Raw genomic sequence first — 25,461 nt, 5'->3', positions numbered from 1 at the left:
GGCATTTTCCCAGAGGTGGGCATTCTTCCTCAGATTCCAGAGGGGTCTATGACCTAGCAGTTACAGGGCTGCCACAGATGGTTATAGAAGTCATTCACTGCACAACGGGAGGGGGCATCATTTATATTGTGAAATGTGCGCTCCAGAATTGTGCATTGCCAACTGGCGTAACAGGACACAGTGGCCCTGACGTAGGATCTTCTGAGTAGAGGTAGGAGGATCCCTTGTTCCACGTAGTAAAGAGACTCCTCCTCTCTGAGTTAGAGGTTGGGCTAAATGCTTTCTGAGGCTTTTCAATCTGGAAAAAAATATGGCTTTATTCAAGAACATCCCCTACCTTAATCCCGAATGCTGATTATAAGTAGTGTAGAGGAGCAGTGGTTTTATGAGTGATTTTAATTCTCTCCCCGGATACCAGTTCATCTCCTTCCCTCTTTAGAGGCCATGACGCTGAATTTAGACTTAGCATTCTCATGTTTGTACTTGATGTATGTGTGTGTGTGTGTGTGTGTGTGTGTGTATCTCACACATATAAATGCACGTATATTAATACATAATTATGTATTTTAATAAGTAATTATGTAAATTTTATATAAAATTATATATTATATATAGACTATTCATATACTAATAATATATATGTTATAAAGTTATCTCCCAAATAGTACCTAGACTTTTCTTGCATATTAAAAATTTTATATTGATGGTATCCATTATTTATATTTTCTTACAACTTTGTTTCTTTGCTCAGTATTGGTTTTGAGATGTTCCCAAGCTGATACATGTAGCTTTGGTCGATTATTTTTCCCTGGTGTATCATATTTCAATGTATAAAAATACTACATTGTGTTTAGCCAACTCCTCTTTTTTTTTTTTTAAGATTTTATTTATTTATTTGACAGAGAGACAGCCAGCGTGAGAGGGAACATAGCAGGGGAGTGGGAGAGGAAGAAGCAGGCTCCCAGCAGAGGAGCCTGATGTGGGGCTCGATCCCAGGAATCCGGGATCACACCCTGAGCCGAAGGCAGAGGCTTAATGACTGAGCCACCCAGGCGTCCTTAGCCAACTCCTCTTGATGGGGATTTAGACTTTCTCTTGTTTCCCACTGTCAGTAAGCACACAATAAATGTCTTGTCTGTGCTTCCCTGTGTGCGTGAGTGAAGGTTTCTAGGCAGTATACCTAGGAGTGGAATTGCTAGTAGTAGGGTGCATGCATCATGGGTTTTATCAGATAATGTCAAATTGCTTTCTGAAAAGATCGTTCTGATTTACTCTCTAAACAATAGTGTATGAGAATTCTACTGTTCCGTATTCTAGACAGCACTTGGTCTGGTTGATTTTTAAGTTTTGAATCTCAGTATTTTAAATTTGCGTTCCTCTAATTACTTGTGAGGTTCATCATTATTTCATGTTTTTCCCTGTATTTGGATTCGTCATCTGCGAACTTCCTGCTCATATCCTTTTCTCCTTGGATTGTTTGTCTTTTCTCATGCGTAGGAATTCTTGATGCATTCTAGATATTAGTATCTTGATACATTCTGTATCTAAGTATGCTGCAAATAGCTTTCCCTACTATGTGGCTTTTCTTATTTATTGACGGCATACAGGAGTTTCAACTTTATTGAAGTCAAATTTGCCAGTCTCTTCTTTTTGGTTTGCATAGTTGGCATCTTATTTAAGATGTATTTCCCTACCCCAAAGCTGTAAAAATCTTCTGTATTTTCTTCCAAGAGTTTTAAACATTTTATGTTTTCATATTTAGGAATATAATCTACCTGGAATTTTATTTTTGCATATGGTGTGATGTAGGAGTTCAGGGTTGTTTGTTTTAAAATATAAATTACCAATTTCTCCAGCAGTATTTACTGAATCATTCTTCTTTTCCCTATTGATTTGTAATGCTGTCTTCCATATATAGTTTTCCTAAAAGTGCAGGTCTGTTTTGGGGCTTTCTGTTCTGTTCCATTGGTCTCTTTGGCTAATTGTGTGTTAATACCACACCTATACTTTTATTATAAGCCTGGAGCTGGTAAGACAGGTCCCTCACCTTGTTCTTTTCCAAAATTGCCTTCCAAATGAATTTTAGATTCAGCGTTCTGATTAAACAACAATAAAGAACAAAACAACTCCATGGGGATTTTGGTTGGAAGTATATTGAGTTTATAGGTTAATTTGAAGAAAATTGACATCTTTATGATTGAGTTTCTCTGTGAACATGGTATAGCTCTCCATTTATTTAGGTTTTTTAAAATGCCCAAGACAGTAGTATTACTTAAATGTTCACAGAGTATCAGCATGAGAAGCACCTGGTTAGAAATGCAGATTCTCTAGTCCTCCCCAGACCTACTGAGTCATTGTCCCAAATATAGCATACATAAGATGTGTGCTAGAGAGGAGGCTACTGTGGTGGGTGGACCCATGTGGCCTCTCCTAGCCCCACGGGGCTATGATTTCCCAAAGGAAAGTCACAGAGACTTACTTTCGATTTGCACATTTGAGGATCTGTAAAACAGGGTCTCTGTGCTTCCTTAGAGAACCCATCCTGAAATCCCACACTAGACAAGATCTCTGTGTAACTTACCATTGTTTTGTGCCATTTATTTCCTTTGTAATATATATAGAAAACCTCAATTAAATCATTTTTTGTGCAATATGTTTGTTTATTGTCTGTATTCCCCAACGGGTAGTCATAAAGCAACAACTTGTTTGGCTTTACTTACTACTGCTGGTCTGTGGAAGACCCCCCAATGAATATTTACAGAATGGATAGATGCATGGGAGGAAGGGAGAAAGGCAATATTTTCTAGAAGATACTACATGAGGAGTCAGAGTGGGCTCTGGCAAGAACTCATCCTGTCACTAAGCTGCCCAGCCAACAGCATTGATTGCTTGCAGGATCTCTTTGCAATATCCATGTCACCTACTTATTTGGACACCAAGTGGTGGGAGGAGACAGTTAATCTGTATCCTCATGTGTAACTGGACCTTTTGGCCTACCACTTGGCCATTCCAGATGAAAGTCTATGGGAGAATGAACCAATGGTTCTAGTTTTCTGTTAGACTGCATCTGTATTATGTGTGCATGTTGAATTCTGTACCCTAAAAGTACTCAAATACTGGTGTGACACTCACATTCTCATAAGATGCTTTTGTCAGACAGCTCTAATTCATCTTCTCCCAGAGATGGGCTTGGAACAGAGATTCTATGAGATGTTCATAACATCCTATGAAAAGCCGTTGGGGCCACATAAATTTGAGAAGGGCTGAAAGCTGTGCTCTTCAGCGAGAACATCTGTTATCTTTGATTAACTCAAACTCCCCAACATATTTTCCTGTGGAATCATTTGGAATCTTTCCCTTCCTTCCCCCATCGCACCCCCACTCCCTGAATGCTAGCAGTCCACAAAACACAGTTTGACACATAATTTGTTGGAAAAGAGTTCTTCCTTAAATTCAGCTCACAGTAGACTTCTGGGGCTTTGGATGGAGCATGCCTAATTCCTCGCCAATGTGACAGCTCTTCAGGTTTCCTTAAAAGCATCTCTTCTTTGGTTCTTTTTGCTGTTTCCCTGTGTGGCTGGCTCACAGATGCCTCCCCTCGGTTCAGGTCCCAGGTGTGCTCCTGTTGCTTTTCCTCTAACTCCAGGGACCTCATTCAGGGCCACACTGCTTGATCCAAATAGACTTCCTCAGCCGCCTGCCTGTTCACTCATTCCACAAATGTCTGAGCTCCTGGTGCATGCATATAGGAAGGGCTATTGCACATTTAAGGAGGCAGAAATGTGGGATGCAGTTCTAGCCCTCTAAAAAGCAGAGGTGAGACAAGTCCCTAAACTACCATAAAATCAGTTACAAGATGCTACTTCCCTGCCCATGACTGGCCATGGCTTCACCTTGACCGTGGGCAGCTGACCCAACACATCCCCTGGCCCATCTTAGAGGTTTGTTTCCCTTTTCAGGGTATAAATTGTTGGCTTAGCCAGTGAGAACAGTTCTGGCCCTGGGTCAGTCTTGGATTCTTGCTCAGGCAGGGGGTCTATGGGGCAGGGGCAGTTTGTCTTTCTGATGTCAGATTTCAAAATTAGGCCATCCTGGTTTTCTTAGTAACTCATTATGCATCTGGCATCTGAGCATTTATCTAAATATGTTTGCAGTTCCAAATGTTAAGCCCATGTCCTCTGGTGGGATTAAGTACTGTCAAGTATGTTACCAGCATCATGGCATCAGACGGGCTTTGGTCTTTCTTCACTTAGGGCCTTGAATCCCATTGGTCCACAGTTCTTCAGCAAGTCTGTGTTTTCTGTGTATACAATTGAAATCACTTTTGCAATGGTGTCCATTCAACCAGCATTTGTTGAGCACATACATTGTGCTGGGCCTGAATTAAGCTCTAAGGGTTTTCAGTTCTGTATCTTTATTCAGAAGGATGAGGTCTCATCTTTCTGGTTTATCTTCACTGGACGAGTTTTTAAAACTTAATTGTTTCTAAATCCTATGGCCATTTGATCTTCTTTGGACACAAATTTTGGGAGGCTGAGGAGCTGGAGTAAAACCCTGATTCGTTCTGTGGACCCAGGGCCTGGCCCTGCCTCCCTCTCAGACTTCTTCCCGTTACCATTGCCCTCCTCTGCACTGGCCTTCTTTCTGTCCTTTGTAAGTACTTGTCCCATGCTCAGTCACAGGCCTTTGTTTTTCCCTTTGTTTAGAAGACTCTCACCAGATCCCTAGGTGTCTGGCTCCTTCTTATCATTACAGATGTCATTTGGGACACCGTCTCTGACCATCCCAGCCACATCAGCACTCAGCCCTGCTCAGCCCCATCGCTCTGATCTATTGTCTACATAGCACTTACTGAAACCCTCATGTCTTTGTTTACATGTGCATTTTCTCTCTCCCTCCATTAGAATATCAGCCCCATTCGAGCAAGGACTGTCCTTGTTTGTTCCCTATTGTTCTGCCAGCACATTCCAGGTGCTTAATAAATATTAAAATATTAGCTGAGATGGATGAGTGGAGGAGGGAATAAATGAATGAAGGGATGTTTTTTAACCCCTCGGAGTTCGTGGTCCTCATTTGTAAATTGGAGGTGATCATGGTAACGCCCACCTGCAAGGCTGAGATGAGGACTGAATGCATCCTTGTCTGTATTGAGCCCAGTACAGCTTAGGCCCTTTCGAAAGGACTGAATGAAGAAAGAGAATGTTCGTGATTGACTTTACTGTTTGTGTGATGAGGATTAGCCCTGTTCCCTGCCTTGCCAGCTTCTCTGGATCGCTGTGAGGATTAAAGGAGAAAACACACACTAAGAACTTCTATGGATTGTAAGTGGGGTGCCCAAGTTAGCTCCGGCACCCTGTTTCACCCCTACCTCTGCAGGTGCAGATCATGGCTGATCCTCGTGCAGAGTTGGCTTGTGTGTCTGAAGCAGCCTTCATGCCTCCGACTGTAGGGTCAGAAGTGCTCCCCAGACCCTTTCCCTAAGTCATAACCCAATGTTGGGTGGCATCCGTCTACTTCTGCTAGTTTGGAGTACCCTACTCCCAATATATTACCCCCTTCGTGTACACAGTGTAGACTTCAGCCAGCAAGTTCTAGAACCCAGTTTAAGTCCTCGCTTCCTCCACTAGCCCAGCATACAATCCGGGGCAGTTTACCCTCCTAGGCCTCCATCTGCTCCTCTGAAAATGGGATGGTAACAGGACCTAACACTCAAGGTGGTCAGGAACATTAGATGAGATGAGGCTTTCCACGTGGTGAGTACTCAATATATGGTAGCTAATTTTTACAAGGAAGCTGTCATTCTGCTCTTCGAAAGCCTAGGTGGATTCTTTCCAGCATTCTTAGAGTAGGCTCATCAGCCAGGTCTGTTTGCCCCTCCAGTGAACCTGAAGAACTCTCAGTGCGTTTTCTTCACTTGATTGTTCTTTTGACATTTTCGCAGAACGTACTGGGTGCTGGGCACCTTATCCGTAGCCGGAAAGATCAGGGGGGTGCTATCTTCCTTGAAGAAGCACATAGCTTAGTGGGGGAAGCTGGAAAGTAAACATATAATAATAAAAAGATTTTTTTTGAAATATAAAGCAACAGGTATTTGTAGAATGGTTGCATAAGATGAGGAAGCCTGGATGCTTGGGCTTTGAGGAAGGCTTCATGGAGTTGATGAGGCTTAGAGGGTTTTGCAGCGTGAATAGAAGTTTATGTGTTTGCCAGGGGAGTGAGTGAGGAGCATGCCAGGTGGAGAAAATAGCACAGGCAAGAACCCAGAGACCTGAAGCTGTATGTTGAGGCTTGTAGAGTTTACCTGCAGTGTCCCTGCCCGTGGAGCCTGGGGAATGTTAGGGGGCTTTGCTGAGGAAGTAGAATGGGCCAGAACATCTAGTGGGTCACAGGTCTTTACTGAGTATGTCAGGTATCATTGTGGCATCTGGGATACAGCATGAACAAAACAAAAGACTTGCCTGGTGGAGTGGACATCACAGACGACCAACCAAGTAGGCAGAAAGTATTAGGTTAAGTCAGGATCCGTCTGCTGAAGAACAGGCAAGTAGGGAGCAAGAATGTCACAGGATCAGGGAAGGCCTCTTTAAGGAGGTGGCATTTGTGCAGGTACCTGAGAGAAGTGAGGGAGGCAGCCTGGCAGATATTGGGAATGAGCCCTCGGGCCAAAGGCGTAGCAGGAGCCGTTATCCTGTGGTGGGAGCACGTTGGAGGTGTTTGGGGAAGAGCAGACAACCAGCGAGGCTGAAGCCAAGTGTGAAGGACTTGGGTGCCTTTCTAAAGGGTTTGAAATCCTCCTGCGGGATGCCTCCAAAGGCCTTATCCATGCAATAACAGGATCAGATCTGGGAGTAAGACAGATCACCCATGCTGCCAGGTGGACACAGGAGGCAGGGACCCTGGGGACACTTTCTTGGCCCAGGCATATGAAATTGAGGTTTCTGCATGGAGAGAGGACAGGTGTGGGGGAGGTGATGGTGCCCTGACCTATCAGGAAAGATGGGTTGAAACAGTCTTGATGATGGTAATTCTCCTTGGCCCTGCCATGCCCTGGGAGAGTAAGAGAATTGCCCTTCTGATCTGCTAATGCCTCCCACCTGCCCACTGGCACTAAGATGCTTCCTACCTGCACACATCCTTGGTGGGCTTTTCCTGATGGGGGCAGATGGGAGGCTCCAAATTTGCCTGGACTCTCCCAGCTTTTACACAGCAGTGGAAGCCAACTTAGCAGTAACCCTCCGTGCTTGGGCAGCACACTTGCTTTGTCCCCCAGATCCCACTTCTGGGGCTGTATTCCACTGGGGTGACCACACTAGTTATAAGCAGCATGCCAACAGCAATACTGTTGGTGATCATTAAAAAAAAAAAAAAGGACACATGTAAAATGAGAAAATGTCTTAAATATGATACTGATGAGATAAATTATGGTATATTTGCAAGAATTGCTAAAAAGGAATGAGCAGAAAATGTATTGATGTGGAAAAGTTCTCTAAGGTAAAATTAAGTGGAAAAAAAGCACAGTGTAGAATGATGTATATAATACCATAATTATAAAAAATATATGTATATGCCTTATTCCCATAGAATGTTTCTAGAAGGATACACAGGAAGCTATTAACTGTGGTGATCACCCAAGAGTGGGATGGGGGGCAAGCAAGGGTGTAGAAAGAGATTTATTTTTTGCTTTATACTTTTTTATACTATTTGAATTAAAAAAATTAAAACCAGGAACATGATTATTTCATAATTCAAAAAAAAAAATAGAAGCTTGAGGGGTTACTGAGTACACTGTCATTTATTATAATGATCCTTCCTGAGTGACAAATCCCAATTACAACCCTGGCTTCACCTTACTAGTCATTATTTAACATTTTTGTTAACATTATCTCATTTAATTTTATATCAGCCCAGGGAGATTGGCAGAAGAAAGAAAAATCTCCATTTTTCCATTAAACATAATCTTGCAGAAGCTGCATGATTGCCCAGCTCATATGCCAGAACTCAAAACTCTTGGCTCCCACTCTCCTCGGGGAAGCCCTGGTTTCTCCAGGGGGCTGCCTGTCCCTACAGGTGCTTCCGCCATGGACTGAGGAATTCCCTTCCTTCCTGCTGCTCAGTCCTCACCACCAGGGAGGCGCTGGGGGCCCTGAGTTAAGGAGCGCAGGGAGCAAGTCCTGTTGAGATGTACTAGGTTTTGCCATACCAGCCTCAGTGCGAAGGAGCAGGCCAGGGCAGCTCTTCCCAGCTCTCAGGAGATGCAAACGCGAATTGGCACTTTGTGTCCTCTTTATTCTAATTGTTTCACTGATTGCAAAAGTAGTGAGTATGGTAAGTGATTCAAACTCAACAGCTACATAAATGTGATACATGTGCTGTGGTAGGTCCAGGCTGGTATAACAAAAACGCCACAGACTGGCAACAATTTATGCCTCACAGTTCTGGAGGCTAGAAGTCCACAATCAAGGTGCTAATAGATTTGGTGTGTTGTGAAAGCTTATTTCCTGGCTCATAGATGGCTGTCTTCTCGCTGTGTGCAAGAATTCTCTGAAGTCCCTTTATAAGGGCACCAGTCCCATTATGAGGACTCTACCCTCATGACCTAATTGCTTCCCAAAGGCCCCATCTGCTAGTACCATCATCTTGTGGATTAGGACTTAACGTATGAACTTTGAATCTGTTGTGCTATGTTCCTCCTGGCCCCGCCCCCTAAGAAACAACGATTAACAGTTCAGAATCTCTTCCTGACGGTATTTCCCTGTACATTTAGTACCATTCTTCTTACTTTTCTTTTTGCCCTGTCTATTGAAGAAAGTAAGTTCCCAGATTCGGAAATTTAGTTCTATTAATAAAGGTCAGCTCTCTTCTACAGAAGTGGGTTCTCCAGTGGCCTCTTGGATTTCCTTATTGCAAAAGTAGCCTTTTTTTTTTTTTTTTTGCTGTAAATGTAGGAAGTCTGTTTAAGTAAAAGAAGGAAAAAGAACACACATGAGAGGATTTCCGTTTCCACACTGCTGAAGCTGAGAGGGATTACTTTCCAAGTCCACTGTTGTGGCTCCCTTGTTTCCACCAGATCAACCCTGGTAACCACCCCTGAAGTACGACCCAGGCGTCCCCTTCAAGGAACAGTGTGCAGCACTCCCCCACTGTCAATGATGGAGGCCCGGGGTGAGGGGGGTCCCTCTCACCCCGGCTGTGAGCTGTTTGCCCTCCATTGTGAGCACTGGGGTGCCCACTGGCACAGAGCCCCTGCCTCGAGAAGGATTAGTTCGTAGCTCTGCTGCTGATAACAGTCTGAACACAGCAGTGTGAGCAGAGCGGAGGGTAGAGGCCCAGCTTGTATACAGAATTACAGAAATGCTCTTTACAAGAACAGTGATGTGGTAATGGGGATGCAGAGACCTGGGCTTTGGGGCCAAACAGCAAGAATCTGAATCCTGTTGCTTTTCACTTATTAGCCTTGTGTTCATTACTTAAGTCTCTCTGCAATTCACTTTCTTTGCCTGCAGAATGGAAGAGAGAGGAGTAATTGGGCTTATTAGTAAGTGCTGGAGAGCTATGACCTACTACTATGATCTTTTGTTGATTGGTGGAGTAAAGATATTTGTATATAAAATCAGCCACGAGTGTATTTGTTTTCACAAAAAAAAGCAGATGTCTTACACTAAATAATGGGAAGTTGCAATTTACTGAACCAGGAGGGCTTTGTCTGAGGTTCCTTTTATGTCCTGTTGGGTGCAGCCAGGGAAGGGAAGCACAGGCTGTGTACGCTGGCCCCGAGCATGCCCCCTAGCCATGCTATTTCAATTTAATCCACCCACCCTGGGGATAAATGGTGTGGCATCAGTGTGGGGGTCCTCATCCCACACAGGAGATTCTGAGGCAGGGAGAGGTTAAGGGTCTGGTCCAAATTGCCTCTCCCAGTAAGCCAGAGGCAGACCTGGGCTGAGAGCAGACCTCTCTAAGCCCACCTGCCTCCCTTCACCCCTCCGCGCTCCTCTTGCCTGTGTCTGCTATACCAGCATCTGCCTGTTCTATCACGTGGCAGAATCTGACCGCATGTCCCTTCTCTCTGCAGGCTGATGGACTGACGCTCTTGAAGGAATAGTTTTTTAGCAGATGGGGAGATATAATTGATGGAGGAAGGGAGAAACTAACAGGGGAATGAATAAAGAGAAAGCTCTGGTCCCCAGCAAAAACAAAACCCTCTTTTCGGTTCCGTCCTTGCTGGATTTCAAGAGATTCCTTTAGGAAAAGGCTTGAACCTTGATTTTAGAAGAATATTGTGGTTTCCAGCTGAGCCAGGTATTGCGTGTGACCCTGGCAGACTGTGATCTGCTGCAATGACAGATGTAAATTGGTGCTGGCCTCCCGGTGTATGGTTTAAGGCCCTGCAGCTGGTGGCACGGGCATTAATGAATGACTTTAATTTGTACTCAGGTGCAAAATAACACATAAGGGGCTGTTACCAAATTTTAGTGCATTATCTCTAGTCTAGATGATTTTTAATGAAACCACAAGAAAGTATATGAAACTCCCCAGATTTACACACATACTCCCACCCCTCGTGTCTGCCCTACACTGCTCCTGGAAGATATCCAGGATGGGGAAGAAGCATCAGAACTGGGAGACTTGACCCTGCCACTTACTGGTGGGGCCCCTGGGCATGTGATATGGAACCTCTGTTCCCTCACTGGTGAAGTGGGCGTACCTGTCCCACCCTTCAAGGTGCAGTCAGTGTGAAGTGCTGATGGTGGGTGGTAAGTAATTGGCCAATGGTAGTGCCTCTTACTTCTGCATCTGGCCTGCCTCCCCACCACGAATAAGGTGACATTCAAAGGATGGAGATCTCCTGGTCTCCAGATCCCCACTCCCCACTCTGGATCTCCTCATTCATCCAGGACCTTTCCTGATGGGCTTTCCTGCTTGCTGTCCCTCTGTGGCAGACAGTGGCTCATTGCCAGCCTTGACACAGAACATCTCAGAGTGGTGAGGGATGGCAAAGATGGTCAGACATCATCAGAACTTTTGGTGGCTGGTGATGCAGAGGTGTGGTACTGTGGGAGCCCATGGGATGGGGCTGGAAAGGCTTGGGCAGCACGTTAGGGCCATGCTGAGTCCTAGTGAGGAGGAGAAAGGTTCAGGAATTGGAGGGTCCTGGGACCCCAGCCATGGGTGGCAAGGGCCTCTCTACTGCATGGGATCCATGTAACCCATGTGAGGATGGGCTACGTTAAGAACCAGTGGGTTCCCAAAAGCTGTGGCAGCCTCTCTTCTGCTCAGCCTGCCCCTTCTGTACTTTGCCTCCTGACCTGCATTACCTCTGCTCACATCTCCCCATGAGGCACAAGTTTTGGGGCCCTTCCCTGAGTTTCGATGCTCTAACAGTCCCTGCCTCTAGACTCACTCTCCTCTTTTCACTGTCTTCTACTTCCCCGGATCTCACCCAGCAGTGGTGGGGAGGAGGGCCCAGAAAGGAGACTGGGGTGCAAGTCCAGGCTCTGTGACCCACCAGTCTGTGATGCAGGGCGAGGTCAGGAACGACGTGGAGCCTCCATTTCCTCTGAACAATGGGAGTAAAGCGAGGTAACAGACACAAGAGCGCCAGAGTGCTGTTCCAGCATGTGTTCTGCACATGCTAGCGAGGATTGCCGCGGGAAGGCAGAAGGGCGGCGGGGACACTTCCTTCCTAAGTTCTCAATCTGACTTATCCTTTACATGCCATAAACTGCTCCCCCTGTAGGTGTGCAAGTCAGTGATTTTGAGGAACTGCCGATTGTGAGATCATCACAATACAGGTTTAGAACATTGCCATCACCCTCTTCAGGGCTCTGGTTCCCGACTGCAGTTCATCTCCCTTCCGGCCTCTGCCTCCAGGCCACCACTCCTCCACTCTCCCTCTCTCTGGATTTGCCTAGTCAGGACTTTGCATATAAATGGAGTCATTCAATGTGGGTCTTCTGTCACCGGCTTCCTTCACCTAGCATAATGTTTTCAAGGTTCACCCATGCTATGAGGGTATCACTCCTTCTTCCCTCTTTCTGGCTAGATAACGTTCCATTTTATGAATATACCACATTTTGTTTGTCTGTGAGTTGATGGATATTTGAGTGGCTTTCAGTTTTTGCTCTTATGAATAACCTAGGGGTGGAATCTCTGAGTTTTATGTTTAGCTTTCTAAGAAACTGCCAAACCATTTTTCATGTGACTAAGCCATTTGGCATTCCTACCAGAAATAAATGTATGTTGTTCCATTTCTCCACATCCTTGAGGACACTTGTTATTGTTATTTTGATTACTGGCATCCTAGCAGGTATACCCTAGTGGGCGCGAAATAGTATCTCATTGTGGTTTTAATTTGCACTTTAAAAGGGAACACTTATGAATAAATTTGGGAAACATTGGGCAAATCAGAGCTATAAAGGTGTCTTTATTGCAGGACTTCTCCGAGCCTTTAATACTGTCATGATCATTGAGACTCTCAAAGGAGGGCTACAATGTACATCATTTTCTCTAATGAGGGCCTGGTGTGACCTGGGAACTCTGAGTGTCTTGAGGGATTAATGTTCTTTGGAAAGCATTAGCCTAGGACAGGGGTCTGGAGACTACCGGCCAAACCCCATCTGCTGTCTGTTTTTATAAAAAATGTTTTATTGGAAGATAGCCACCTCATTCATTTATAAATTGTGTATGGCTGCTTTCACACTGCAAGGATAGAGCTGCATAGTTAGGACAGTGACCTTATGGCTTCAGAGCCTAAAATATTTACTGTCTGGCCCTTCACGGACAAAGTTTGTTGCCCCTGACCTAGGAGTGCCTGGTGCATAGTAGATGTTCACTTAACCTTTAAATGAAAGGAGGGACTGACCCTAAGGACCAAGAAAGCACTTTGTGAGGCTTTGTATTATTTGAGCTGGTGCTTAAAGGACAGGTTGAGTTTTTGTAGTTTGGGAGAATGAGAAAGACATTCCTGGCAGAGGGAACAGCAGGAATGACTCCTGTAAAGTAGAGAAGTCAGGGTGTATCTGGGGGGCTGGTGGGCACTTCTGCATGGCCTACAGGGATTTCTCAGACCAGCTTGGGTCCCTAGTTGTATTTCCTGACTGACACGGTTCTGGCCTGTCTTCCCCACGACCAGACAGTGTGTCCAAGCTCTGCCTCTGAAGTCCGACAGATGTGGCTTCAGGCTCTGCCTCAGCCTTCCTGGGCATGTTAATTTGCCTAAGCCACAGTTTTCCCACGTGTAAAATGGGAATAACACTTGCATTGCCCTTGAGAGTAAGCACGAAGGCAATCCAAGCTGTTACAGTCCTTGTAATTATTATCTTTATACTTCTGGGTAGTAAGCTCTCTGAGGGCAGAACACCCTGATTTACTCATCGTTGTGGCTTTAGTCCTTAGGGTACTCAGCATAGAGTTGGCACCTGGTAACTACCTGCTGAAAGATTACAGGATGCAGAGGCCTCAGCTTCTTGACAAAGGGGTTCCTTGCCCTGAGCCTCATGGGTTTTAGGACTCTGCTGGGGGCTCGGAGGAGCAAGCCCCATATGTGGGGAGAGCTGGGGGCCTGCACTTCTCTCTTCCCAGACAAGTGACAGCAGAACCCTGAAGGCAGAGAAATTCTGGAGGGGGCAGGGAAGGCACATTTGTTTTGGTGATGGGCCCTTTTTTGTTTGTGTGTTGCTTGGGGAGACCAGAGAGGGAGACCAGCAAGGCTATTTATAGCCTAGCCCCTCAGCGCCAGTTTTTAGGGCGGTCTCGGCGTCCCTGGCAGCACTTCCTCCGGGGCAGGTTAAAGAAAGGTGATGTGTTTGCCGGCTCCAGCTCCGTGCTGGACATTAAGATGAGGCCTCCCCAGCTGGCCAGCCATGCTGGGAGCTGTTCCCACACAGCCTCTCCCAGACTCTGGGGGTGGGGGAAGGTGGCCTGGCTGCCTGCTCCCTCTCTGCTTTCCCAGTTCAGACCATTCCTGGCTCTGGAAGCTAGGGAAGCCCCAGGTGTGAGGCCGTTTCCTTCTCTCTGGGCCCAGCCTCTCTGGGTATGAGACCCTGAAAGGCGACTGAGGGTGATGCCTGAGGACTGGATTTGGGATTCCAGCAATTTCCCTGGGACCGTGAAGGATGGAGGAGGGGCCTTGAGTGAGATGTATCCTCTCCCTGGGTCCATACCTGGTGAGGCAGCAGTTGGGGGGAGGGGTGTGGGTACCAGAAGAACCTGATTTCAAGTCCTAATCTGGGCAAGATGCTTTACCTCACTTGGCCTCAGTTTCCCCACCTATAAAATGGGCCTAATAATGCCCTCACAGGAAGGACTGAATGTAGCAAGCTGTAAGGGCTTTTAGTGGCGCCTGCCATGGTCCCCTCCACTGCCAGCTCCTTCCAGTTCTCTCCTGACAGTCTCTTAATAAGGATGATTTGCTTTCAGACTGGCCTCCTGGTTTCCCCCAGCTCTTTCCCTCCCATTCCTGTAGAAAATGGCAACATCTCCACCTGCGTATTCTTTCTTCTACCCCCTCCATCCCCTCCTGTGACTGATCCCCAGCCCCTTACCCATTAACTATCCCACTTGTACCAACCTGAAAACAGAACAGGCATAAGCAAAACAGCTTTTGTACTCTGTGTGGCCCTTTTCTCTACCACAGTCTCTTATCCATGACAGCCAAACTTCCCCAAAGAGCCACCTCACCAGGGTCTCATCGCGTGTCTACTCCCCACCCATGGCAGCCTGAAGTCTGCCCCACAGGGACCTGCTCTCACTGCCTCACGCACACCTTCTGGTCCCAAATCCCACAACACCCTCCCTCTCACCAGACTGCCCTGTGGCATTTGGCAGATGGGCTGCTTCCCCTTCTGGAATGCCCTCTGCCTCCAGGGATACCACCTTCTCCTGTTGCTACCCTGCCATTCTGCTCACCCCTGTCTGCCTACTGCAAGGGCTCCTCCCTTCCTCTCTCTGCCCTGTAAATGTTGGGGTTCTGGAAGCTCTGTGGCAGGTCCTCTCCCTCCTCCTACTCCTCCAGCTCTCCCCAGGCAGCCTCACGTTCTCCCAGCACACCCTGAAGGCTCAGGTCTGAATCTCCTCCCTGCATCTCTCTTCTGAGCTTTATAGCCAGAGCCCCAGTTGCCTCTGGGGATTGCAGCTTCCTGGGTGTTCCACAAGCCCTCAAAATCATCTCGTCTAAAAGATCGGTTCTTTACCACCTCCTCTTCCAACCAACTTGACAATTCACTCCCGCTCAGCTAATGACCCCCCATCCGTCCAAGTATGAAGCTGGGTATCAGCTGAGACCTCCGTCTTCCCTGCTACCTGCCACTCCCTTGCAGTCACTTTGTGCCTGTGCTGTTTTCAAGCCCACTTGTTCCCCTCCAGGGCCCTTCTCCTACCCTGGTACAGACCCCCCCCCTTTAGTGTCCAAACTAAGGCAACCCTGCCCTGTTCGACCCTTACTGTCCATTCTCCCCACTGCAGCCAAGGAGAGTTTTCCAAAACATGTATCTGATGGGGTCTCACTCCTGTTTAAGATTCTACTAGTCTTCTGTTGCCCTCAGGATAAAGCCCCAACTTTTCAGCAAGGCTCATAATCTAGCCCTTGCTCACACTCCAGCCTTGTTCTCAACCCTACCTCTCGCCCCGGCTTCTGCTACACTGACCCAACGTGCTGTGCTCTTCCCTCGCCTCACTGAGCCTTCGTTCCAGCTTTTTGCACCTGGTGGCCTTTCTGCCCCGAGTACTACCCCCACCTCTTCTTTGCTAATTCTCCTCCTACCCTCCAGGACCCCCTGGCTCAGTCCCATCTCCACATCCTGTTTTGGGCCAGATCCCCAGTGAGGGTCCCTGCTTTTCTCTGTCCTGACCCTCTCCATGCCCAGTTCTGTTTTCTTGTCTGCTTTCTCCATTAGAACATGAGCTCTTTACAGATCCCCAGCTGTAACACTGGCACACTAATGATACCTTGATAAGTGCTACTTGAATAAATTAACAAATGTATGAAGGACATGTGTACTACCTTTATGTCATATGCAAAGACATGTAATATAGCTTTGGGGCATGCATTTACCAATAGCTTAAATTATGAAGAAGAGAGGACGGTGGTAATTTTACAGGGGACTGTTACAGGGGAATCTAGGAGCTAGCACTGAGGCCGAAGGTGTGGGCTTTGGAACCAGGAGCCCTGGGTTCAAATCCCAGTGTTGTTGCTTGCTCCTGGTGATTTTGGGAAAGTTAACTTAACCCCTCTGCACCTCAGTTTCTCCATCTTTGAAATGATGGTGATTGTACTTAACCTCAAAGATTGTGGGGAGGGTTAGATGATGCTTGAAAACCTATCAAAGGGAAGTATTGTCATTCCCATCTTACAGATGAAGAAGCTGAGACTCAGAGAAATGATGTCCCTTACTCAAGGTCCACAGCTGGTAAGGAGCAGAGCTCAGTTTGAACCCAGCCCATCTCTATATGTGCCAAGGGCTGGGGAAGCAGAGGCATCATACCTCCAAGCTCTGAGATTTTAGTCTCTGGATAGCTATCTCCAGAACTATATTCTAGACTTATGGCCTGAAAAAGATGCCTCATGACGGATCTGCTTCCCTTCCTAGCTCATAGTAGGTGTTCAGAATAACTTGAGTAAATGTCTCCAAAGAGTTCTGTCTAGTCCTCAACATTTCCCACTCCCTGGACAGTGTCGGGAGGTCTGTTCCCTGGTCCTTTTTTTGCCAGGGTATTGGCAGCAAACTCTTCCTTATTCAGACCTTTCTCCTGTCCCAGCACTCCATGGGGGAGGGTCATTAAGAAAGCTTTTTCCCAGGAAGAGCTGTGCCTTCTCCAAGTCTCCGGAGTTGAGTGCCCCAGCCCCTGGCTCTCAAAGGCTGCCCTTGTGGGTTTCAAAACAACCCACAGCCCTGCAGGCTGAGAACCTGGCCCCCAAGCCCCCTATCTTTAGAAACCCAAGGTCCATTGCTAGTTAGAGTCAGCTCTGGTGAAACCTAAAGAAAATAGTTTGAGGATGTTTTCAAATAGTGTCTGGTGGAACAAAAGAGCAATTCATCCTGCGTAGCTTTTAGTAATCTGCTTCCCATTCTGGGAATTAGATTGTTCAATTAAGCGAGAGGGCGCCGAGGCAGGCTGCAGGACTCAAAAGTTTGCAGCATCCAAAATGTGGAAGACAGGGGACCTGAGCCAGCTCCCTCCTGGCTGATCTGCCCCCTCCACTGTCCCTCTACCCCGTGCCATTTCCAGTTTTCAAATTCCAGTTCAGAAAACAACTACATCAACAAGAAGGCATGTGTGTATGTGCACCCCTGCTAGCTAGGGACCTCATGTAAGTGTTTCTTTAATGAAAAATTCAGAGCCTGGGGTGGATTGGGAAAAGCACACCATCTGCACTGGCCCACTTTCTTTCCTGTGTGGGCTTCGCCCTTCTCATTCACCAGCTGCTGGGCATTCAAGATGCTGTTGGGGGCAGTTTGCAAGGTGGTAGATAGATGTCGATTAGGAGACTCTTAATCTAGAAACAAGGTACCTGATGAGCACCCTGAGGTTTCGCTGCAGAATTTTGGGAGTAAGTGGGTACATCACAGTATTTTGGCGGGGAGAAAGTCCAGTGGCTTCTCAAAGGATACCGGACACTGTCCCCGGGTCCTCCTCAAAAATACTATTCAGGTGGAGTTTGTAGGTCATTCCTTCATTGCCAGGAAACTCTACTTCTGTAGTGTAGAAGCCTTATCATGCATAAGCTGTCCTCGGGGAAATGTGGCAAAATGCAGCTTCCAGGGAGCCACACAGCAAAGATTCAGACTCAGTGGGTCTGGGACGAGTGGCAGGAATTTTTGTATTTTTAGCGAGCGCTCTACAAAGACTATGCTCTGAGACCCACTACTCTGTTATGATAATAGATACTCTATATAATAGATAATAGGTACTATAGATAATATAGTATTATCTATAGTATAGATAATAGATAGATGATAGATAAAAGGTTTTATTTAATGACCTGTAGTTCTTAAAGGAATTAAAGCCAGAGACTACTAAGACATAAGAAACAAAACAAAACACAAAAAACTATTGCTGGGGTGCCTGGGTGGCACAGTCATTTAAGCATCCGACTTGGTTTCTACTCAAGTCATGATCTCAGGGTCATGAGATTGAGTCAAGTGTAGAGTCTGCTTGAGATTCTCTCTCCCTCTCCCTCTGCCCCTCCTGCTCCTGCACTCCCTCTAAAATAAAGAAATAAATCTTAAAAATAAAACAAAACAAAACAAAAAACCTGTCATAACTATGTGGCTGTCTCCTCCTTTGGACTTTTTTTGTCTAACTTATACTAGTAGAGGGCAAAAGCCACATGTGCTTACCTTTTTATCTGCGGTATTAGGATAGTGCCTGATACATAATAGGTGCTCAGTAAATGTGTATTTAAGTGGACGTTCCCACTTCTGGCTATAGGTCTGAAAGCTGGTTTCTTTTCAAGTAAATCCACAGCTGCACACAGCCCAATTTTGTTTGGGGGCCTGCCTGATTTCTCCAGCAGGGACTGGGGCTGGAGGGAGCCTGTAGACCAGTGCTAATTGGTGTCATTGGGTAATTAATGCAGAATCAGGCCCTGAGCAGATTCCCAGGGAGAGAGACACTGAGGGAGGCTTTCATGCTTGGTGGGATGGGAGCTGCTTGCTCAAAGGACGTTCCCAGAGTGCTGAGGCAACTGGCGTGGTCCAGCGGGGGTGGTTTGGCAGCCAGAATGGGGTTCGTGGAGTGAGTTTCGAGGGGGTTTGTGTTGGTGCCATGGTTCTGCACAATATGGAGCGTGGCGAGTTTGACTTTAAAGAAACACAAACCCCAGGAGTGGGCTCTGGGAGCCAGGCCTGTGTCAACCCTGAAGAATTGATGGGTTCTGAAGGAAGACTGTGGCCGGCGGCATTGGCTCAGTGTAGCCAGGGGTCCTCCCACTCCTGTGGCTTGGGCCCTCTGGGCCATCCCTACTCTCAGCATGCTATTCAAGGCTCCCAGGGAGACTCCTCTGTTTACCTTTTCTGCTTTTCCCTTCTGATCCCTGTGCTCCAGGATTCCCCAGGTATCCCATGCTCTGTGTTCTGGCTATTACCTCGATCTAAAACAACCTTCACTTCCTCTCTCTCCTGACTAAATTCCATCATCCTTCAAAGTTTAGCTCAAATATCACTTCCTCCAGAATGCTTTCCCTGACCCCTGTATCAGTCAGGATTGGTTGGGTTTTGCCACAATAACAAACACCTCCAAAGTTCTCAGTAGCTTAAAGCAAAAAAATTGCTTTCTTGCTCACACAACATCTCTGACAAAGGGTAGCAGAAGGGCTCTTATAGTCACTCGGAAACTCAGGCTTCTAGAGGCTTCATCTTTTTTTTTTTTTTTTAAAGATTTTATTTATTTATTTGACAGAGACAGAGACAGCCAGCGAGAGAGGGAACACAAGCAGGGGGAGTGGGAGAAGAAGAAGCAGGCTCATAGCAGAGGAGCCCGATGTGGGGCTCGATCCCATAACGCTGGGATCACGCCCTGAGCGGAAGGCAGACGCTTAACCACTGTGCCACCCAGGCGCCCCTAGAGGCTTCATCTTGATATATACCCTGTCATGACAGCAATAGTAGAGAAAAGAGAAGGTGGCAAACCACACCACCTGGATCTGAAATTGACACAGGTGCCATTGGCCAAAGCAAGTTCAATGTCCACTGTTTAGTTCATCAGGCCGGGGGATGTATAATTGCTCCTGCTGAGGGTGGGACCTGGAATGTGTATGGACAGACCTGCAGTCTCCCAGCAACCTCGAGATAGGCTAGATGCTTCTTGGTCCTTCCAAAGCCCCTACAACTTCCTCTGTTGTAGCCCTTGCCATGCTATCCATAAACCATCTGCTAACTGGTTTGTCTTTTCCCCCATGAGTGAAACCATGAAGACAGAGGGCTGGGTCTTGTTCTTCTCTGGGGTCCCCACACCCAGCCCTGGGTTTGGCTCAGAGGAAGTACTTGGCAAATGGTGGTGGGGGGAGCAGGTGAATGAGTGGGTGGCTCATCCCTGCCCCTCTAGAGCACTAGCTTTGCCAGGGGTGGGGTCAGGGTGGGTCTCCAGCCCACATGACTCTCCCTACTCCCCTCTGCAGGCGCCGGGTCTTGGCCATCTCAGATGGGATCGAGCACATTGGGAACCTCCGCTGGGAGCTGGCCTTGTGTCTCCTGGCAGCCTGGACCATCTGCTATTTCTGCATCTGGAAGGGGACCAAGTCCACAGGAAAGGTAAGAGGTGCATCTTCAAGCAGCTAGCCACGGGCAGGGAAGGACATGAGCTATCCTTATACGAGATCACAGGTGACCCAGAGAGTGCCAGAGAGTTCACATTGCAAAAGTCAGCTCTTCTGTGGGGTAGTAGGAGGAGCACTGGACTGGGAGTCCACTCAGGAGCCCAGAGCTAGAATCCCAGTGTACCACTTACTTGCCGCACACCTCAGGGCTATGCAGTTCTGCCTTCTGAGCCTCAGTTTGCTCATCTGTGAAATAACAAAGCCTGTCCTGTCTTATGGAGAGCTGTGCAAGGAAAGGGGAGGTACAGGGCTTTGAACACTGGAAGTGCTAAACTGCTACCATGTGGTTTTTATAATGAAGGCATGTGCTCCAGGCATGTGTGAGGGCAGGAGATGCTGGCTACCTACACTGACAGGCCTGAGACCTCACCCACCTAGAGTCTGTGGAGGGGAGGGCAGATGCTTCCATCTTGTTGTCTTGCTGTGCCATCTGTACCACGTAGCCTCCAGGACCTGTATCTCCTCGGGAAAGAGAGATGGGAGGAGGCGGCTGACTCTCAATGGGCCTGGTCAGGAGGTTACCACAGGCACCCGGCCAGAACTGAAGTCATGGCCTCACCTACTTGCCAGGGGGGCTCAAAGCGTAGGGGAGCAGGGGGACATCTTTAGCCCAACCATCTGTGCCACAAGGATCAACACAGAGGTTGTCCATGTAGCTCATGGGCAAGGCCAGCCCACTCGTGTATTTTGTTTAAGAAAAGAAAGTAAAGCATTAGTTGCCAACATTTAAAAATCCGGAGAGTTCATGCTGAAAAAGGAAATATGAGTCTGGTATCCTTTGGAAAGTTGAAAGGTTTGGTGACCCTGGGCCCACATGCCTACACAGCAGCATTTGGCTGAACTGAGCAGTAGCTCCCTCCTTCTAGGGACACTCTGCTTGGCCACAGTCCCCCCCATTCCCTATTGCCCTGAGCCTCTGGCTGAATGTCAGTGCCATTAGTATCCTTATTTGTGCTATTCCATTTTTTCTTGTGGGAAAGAGTACATGAAGCTTTACTTACTCTGGGGTCACCCTGAGCATGTCACTCCCTGCCTGCCTGTTTCTGGGAGGCATTTGCTCATCACCTTTATTTTAAGCTACTGGCTGGGTCAGGGGCTGGAGGTCAAACCTCCAAGGGGATGGGAACTTAACAACTCTGGGTCCTTTTACGAAAGATGGTTCCCTCAGCAGCCACAGTGTAAGTGTCTGACAGGTGGGTGGACCTGCTGGAGGGAAATTAGGAGAGCAGAAAACAGATACCAACAAGCCCCCATGCTGTGGGCTCTAAGGGAGCTGAGGATGTGCTAGAAAGCAATCGTAAATGTGCCTGCGGGATCAGAAAGTAGAACAGAGACTCAGGTCCTGTCAGCCAAGGTAATTTTGCTGATCTTTGCTTTCTCTAGTTTATATCAAGAAAGCAATAGATAGCGCAGAGGACAGGGGAAGGGAGAGAAAACTGAAGAGGAAGAAATCAGAGAGGGAGACAAACCATGAGAGACTCTGGACTCCAGGAAACAAACTGAGGGTTACAGAAGGGAGGGGGGGGGGTAACCAGGTGATGGGTATTGAGGAGGGCACGTGTTGTAGTGAGCACTGGGTGTTATACACAACTAATGAATTTTGAACACTGCATCAAAAACTAATGATGTACTATACGTTGGCTAACTGAACATAATAAAAAAAAAAGCAATAGGATTTTTCTGTTTTTCCAAGTCTAAAAATCAGTGCCTTATTGACATAGATTTATTAGACTATATACACTTTGTTCCTGTTCCCCTCTTTGCTGCCTCATCTGGCTAAAGAGGAGGAAAAAAACTTGGAGGGGTGAAGAACCAGAGTCTGGAATCAGGATTCACGTCTCAGGTCTGTCACTCACTAGCTGTGACCGTAGCATATCACTTAATTTCTTTGAGCCTCAGTTTCCTCTTCTGTAAAATGGGGATTGATATCAGGCTTGTCTCATGGGGTGGTTGTCAGGATGAGATGCAAGGATGCATATTTAATGCTTAGCAGAGTGTGCAATTAATGACAAGTGCAGAATAATGGGGTGATCTTAAAAAAATCTATTCTAAAGATAAAATTTATTCATTTGAGAAGTAGTTTCTGGGTAGCTACTCTATACCTGGCATTATTTAGTGGATATCTAAAGATGAATAAAACACAGCCTCTACCCTACCCCATTAACATATGTGAGAGTGCTTTGTGAACTGTAAAGGGAAGGGAGGAGGTGTCATGGTTGATACTATTATTTCTTCTATCATGATTACCACTTTCTTGGGAGTCAATGTCAAGGCCAGTGGGCTTGGCTGGGTGGCAGTTGTGTGCGGTGGGGGTTGAGGGCCATTGGACAAGTGCATGCACGTGCTTGGGTCATCCACATGCACCTGTGGCCTTGAGTTCTTGGGCCCAGGATATGGGCCCCAGCAAAATGTGGTTCCACTCAGCCCTCAGGAGGAAGCTGAGTCCCATAACAGGGCCACTTGCCACTGGCTGGGCCATCAAGCCTGTGTGTTGAGAATTCCAATGCAGGGACCAGGTTTCAAGGAAGGACCAGCAGGCTACATTCTTGGAGATTTCAAAAGAGGCATATGGGAAGGCATGAGAGAGAACATTCATCCACAGCCTTCTGCTCACTGCACAGTCTGCCAGGCATTTTTCATCCATATTAGCACACAGAATCCCACAACCTGGGGAGGTATTACCTCTGTGTTATAGATGGAGACCCAGAGGCTAAGAGGTTCAGGAGCCTGGGCTGAGTTACATGAAGACTTTGTACCTCAACACTGACCCAGAGCTGCTCCCATTTTACCTGTCTTTGAACTTGATCAGATTTTAGAATACTGTGATATTTTGAGTGATGTCCTTTTACACATTCTGCCTGAGCCTACTTGTTCTCTCTCTAGCAGGCATGGTAGTGATGGCAGCAGTAGTAGTGCTCATAATAGTAATGGGTAACCATCATTGAGTGCTTGACGTGCCCACTCCATTCAGATCATGAAACAAGCCCAAGAAACAGGGACAATCATTATGTCTGTTCCAGATGAGGAAACTGAAGCTTGTGGGAGTAAGGAAGTAACTCGCTTAAGGACCCTCAGGTAGGAAGTGGACCCCACGCCTTGGTGACTGCATAGCCTGTGCCTTGGATGAGTGTACCATCCTGCCTGTCATCTGTGACTTAGGGACACTGACAGTTTTCTTGTGGGCTGGTTATAAAGAGACAGTTCATGAGATACCTTAGCACATAGTGGGTGATCAATAGTTGTTGGTTGCAGCTGGATCTAGGTGGTGCTTTCAAGGGAAATGCTGAAATCAGATGAGCCAATTAAGCATTTTCCTGAAGGCTGGGTTTTATGGGCTCTTCCCCCTATTCTATGCTCAAGACAGGGTTAGCATCCAGGATGGGATGTGGTTTTCCAGAGCTCCATGATTTCTTGAAAATTATCTGATTCACCCCCACTCTTATTTTATCATTCAGGAAACTGAGGCTCATAGAGCAGAAGGGAGTTACCCAAGGTCATGCAGTAAGTGACAAGTGTCAGGTCAGGAACTACAGCCTGGTGGCCCAGCTCCTTAGCTGTTTATAAATGATGAGATTCTGACAGTTTTAGGGGACCAGGAGTCCCCGATCGGCACACGGTGTCTTCTTAAGAGAGGGGCCGATGCTTTTCTTACTGTTTATTGTTCACCTCATCTTGGACATAAGCCCAGAGTCCAAAGGTTTTTCAGGTTCTGTACAAAAACAGCTAAAAATAAATACAGGTCATCTGAGTCTTCCTAAGTGGGCAGCTGCCGCCCCTGTCTCTTGCTTGTGGGGCCCTGGCCAGAGTCGCTTTCATGAGGCTGTCCAAGGAAGGAGAACCCTGTTTTTCTGCTCTTGTCCAGGACATGGCTGAGTTCCAGCCTGCTTCCCATACTCAAACTTCAGCAGAAATTCTGAAATTTCGTTAACTTGAGACAAGTTTCCTGGCCCCCTTTTATATTCAAGGTAAAAACTATAACCCCGGCTATAACTTAATTCAATGAACATGGGCCCTGCTCCTGGGGGCAGACATTGCAGGCTCAACCTGTTAGCAGGTGACTGTCTAAGTGGAGTTTTGGGATCAGGTCACAAATGAGTAGATCACAGATGAGTCTGTCACAAGGTCCCAGGTGAAGATCCATCCCCACTCCAGCAGCTCAGTAGGCAGCACGTGGGCTCCTGAGTTTGTACTGGCATTAACATCCCCCCCGCCGCCCACGGACAGTCTCCGCAGATGTCCTTCAGTGCCGTCCTCTTCTGCACCCTGTTCAAGTGCTTTACAGTCCTCTGATGTCATAGAGGCCAGCGTTTGGGATCTCCCCAGGGTCAGAGTGAGCAACCTCTCCTCTCAGAAGAAGCTGCTCTAGGTTGAGGAGACACTAACTAGGTTCCAGCTTCGGAATGTAGCAAGGTGCCACATAACTGTTCTTAATAAGCATTTGTGGAATGAATGAATTCCACCTGCCCCTGGGACTCCCTGCAAGGTGCTGGGATGCAGTAGAGAGGATGGTGGGAAGTCTTGTCCCCAGAGAGTGTGCCAGCCTAGCAGAGCAGGCACAGACAGAGAAGCAATTACAATTCAGTGTATTAGTGCTAGCATTCACAATAGAACAGTTAGAGAACCAGATGCTACGAACGTGGGGGTTCTAATGGCTGAGAATTGGCTCCGGAATATTGCAGCGTAGCATGTCAGAGCTGGGAGGCGTCTTGGTTTTTAAGTTCAAACCCCATTTTACAAATAAGGAAGTAGAGGCCCAGAAAGGTTGCACAGTTTGCCCAAGGCCACCCTGTTTGGAAGAGCAGAGCTGGGATTTAAGCCCAGGTCTATCTGCCTTCCCTAAGCCTGATCCTCATCTGTTCTCAAGCCCCCAGCTGGGAGTCCATATGCAGGCTCAGTGTGAACACACTGATTGTGGTTCTAAGCACACAGTAGGTACTCAAAAAGCTGTTTATTTCCCTACCCCTGTCCAACAGCTACAGTTTTAGTTCTGCACAGTTATTTCTTTTTCTCTTTAGGCACTATTGGAAATGCTAGAAATCTGGATTAGAAAAATAAGTAAAAACCTTTCTCAATTATTTCTTAAATTCTGCAAAGATGTAGAATTCTCAGATACTTGCTTTCTTCAGGAGGAAACTTCCAGGCTGTTT

The 25,461-nt window shown here is 47.0% G+C and overlaps 1 protein-coding gene across 1 annotated transcript in view; it reads left to right on the top strand.

Moving 5' to 3' along the window:
* The window catches only part of SLC6A11 (solute carrier family 6 member 11), a 126,986-nt gene that overhangs the window by 7,671 nt on the left and 93,854 nt on the right, over positions 1 to 25,461 (top strand). The window contains exon 5 of the mRNA XM_045808240.2: positions 20,117 to 20,249. Within this exon, the coding sequence (XP_045664196.2) occupies positions 20,117 to 20,249 (133 nt within the window). The remainder of the gene's footprint in view (positions 1 to 20,116; positions 20,250 to 25,461) is intronic.

Source organism: Ursus americanus, chromosome 14 (assembly GCF_024610735.1).
Source record: "Ursus americanus isolate L20-20 chromosome 14, mUrsAme1.1.p, whole genome shotgun sequence".
In the NCBI taxonomy this organism is placed as follows: Eukaryota; Metazoa; Chordata; class Mammalia; order Carnivora; family Ursidae; genus Ursus; species Ursus americanus.
The sequence above is the reverse complement of the archived record's forward strand: the minus strand, read 5'-3'. Positions and strand labels throughout refer to the sequence as shown.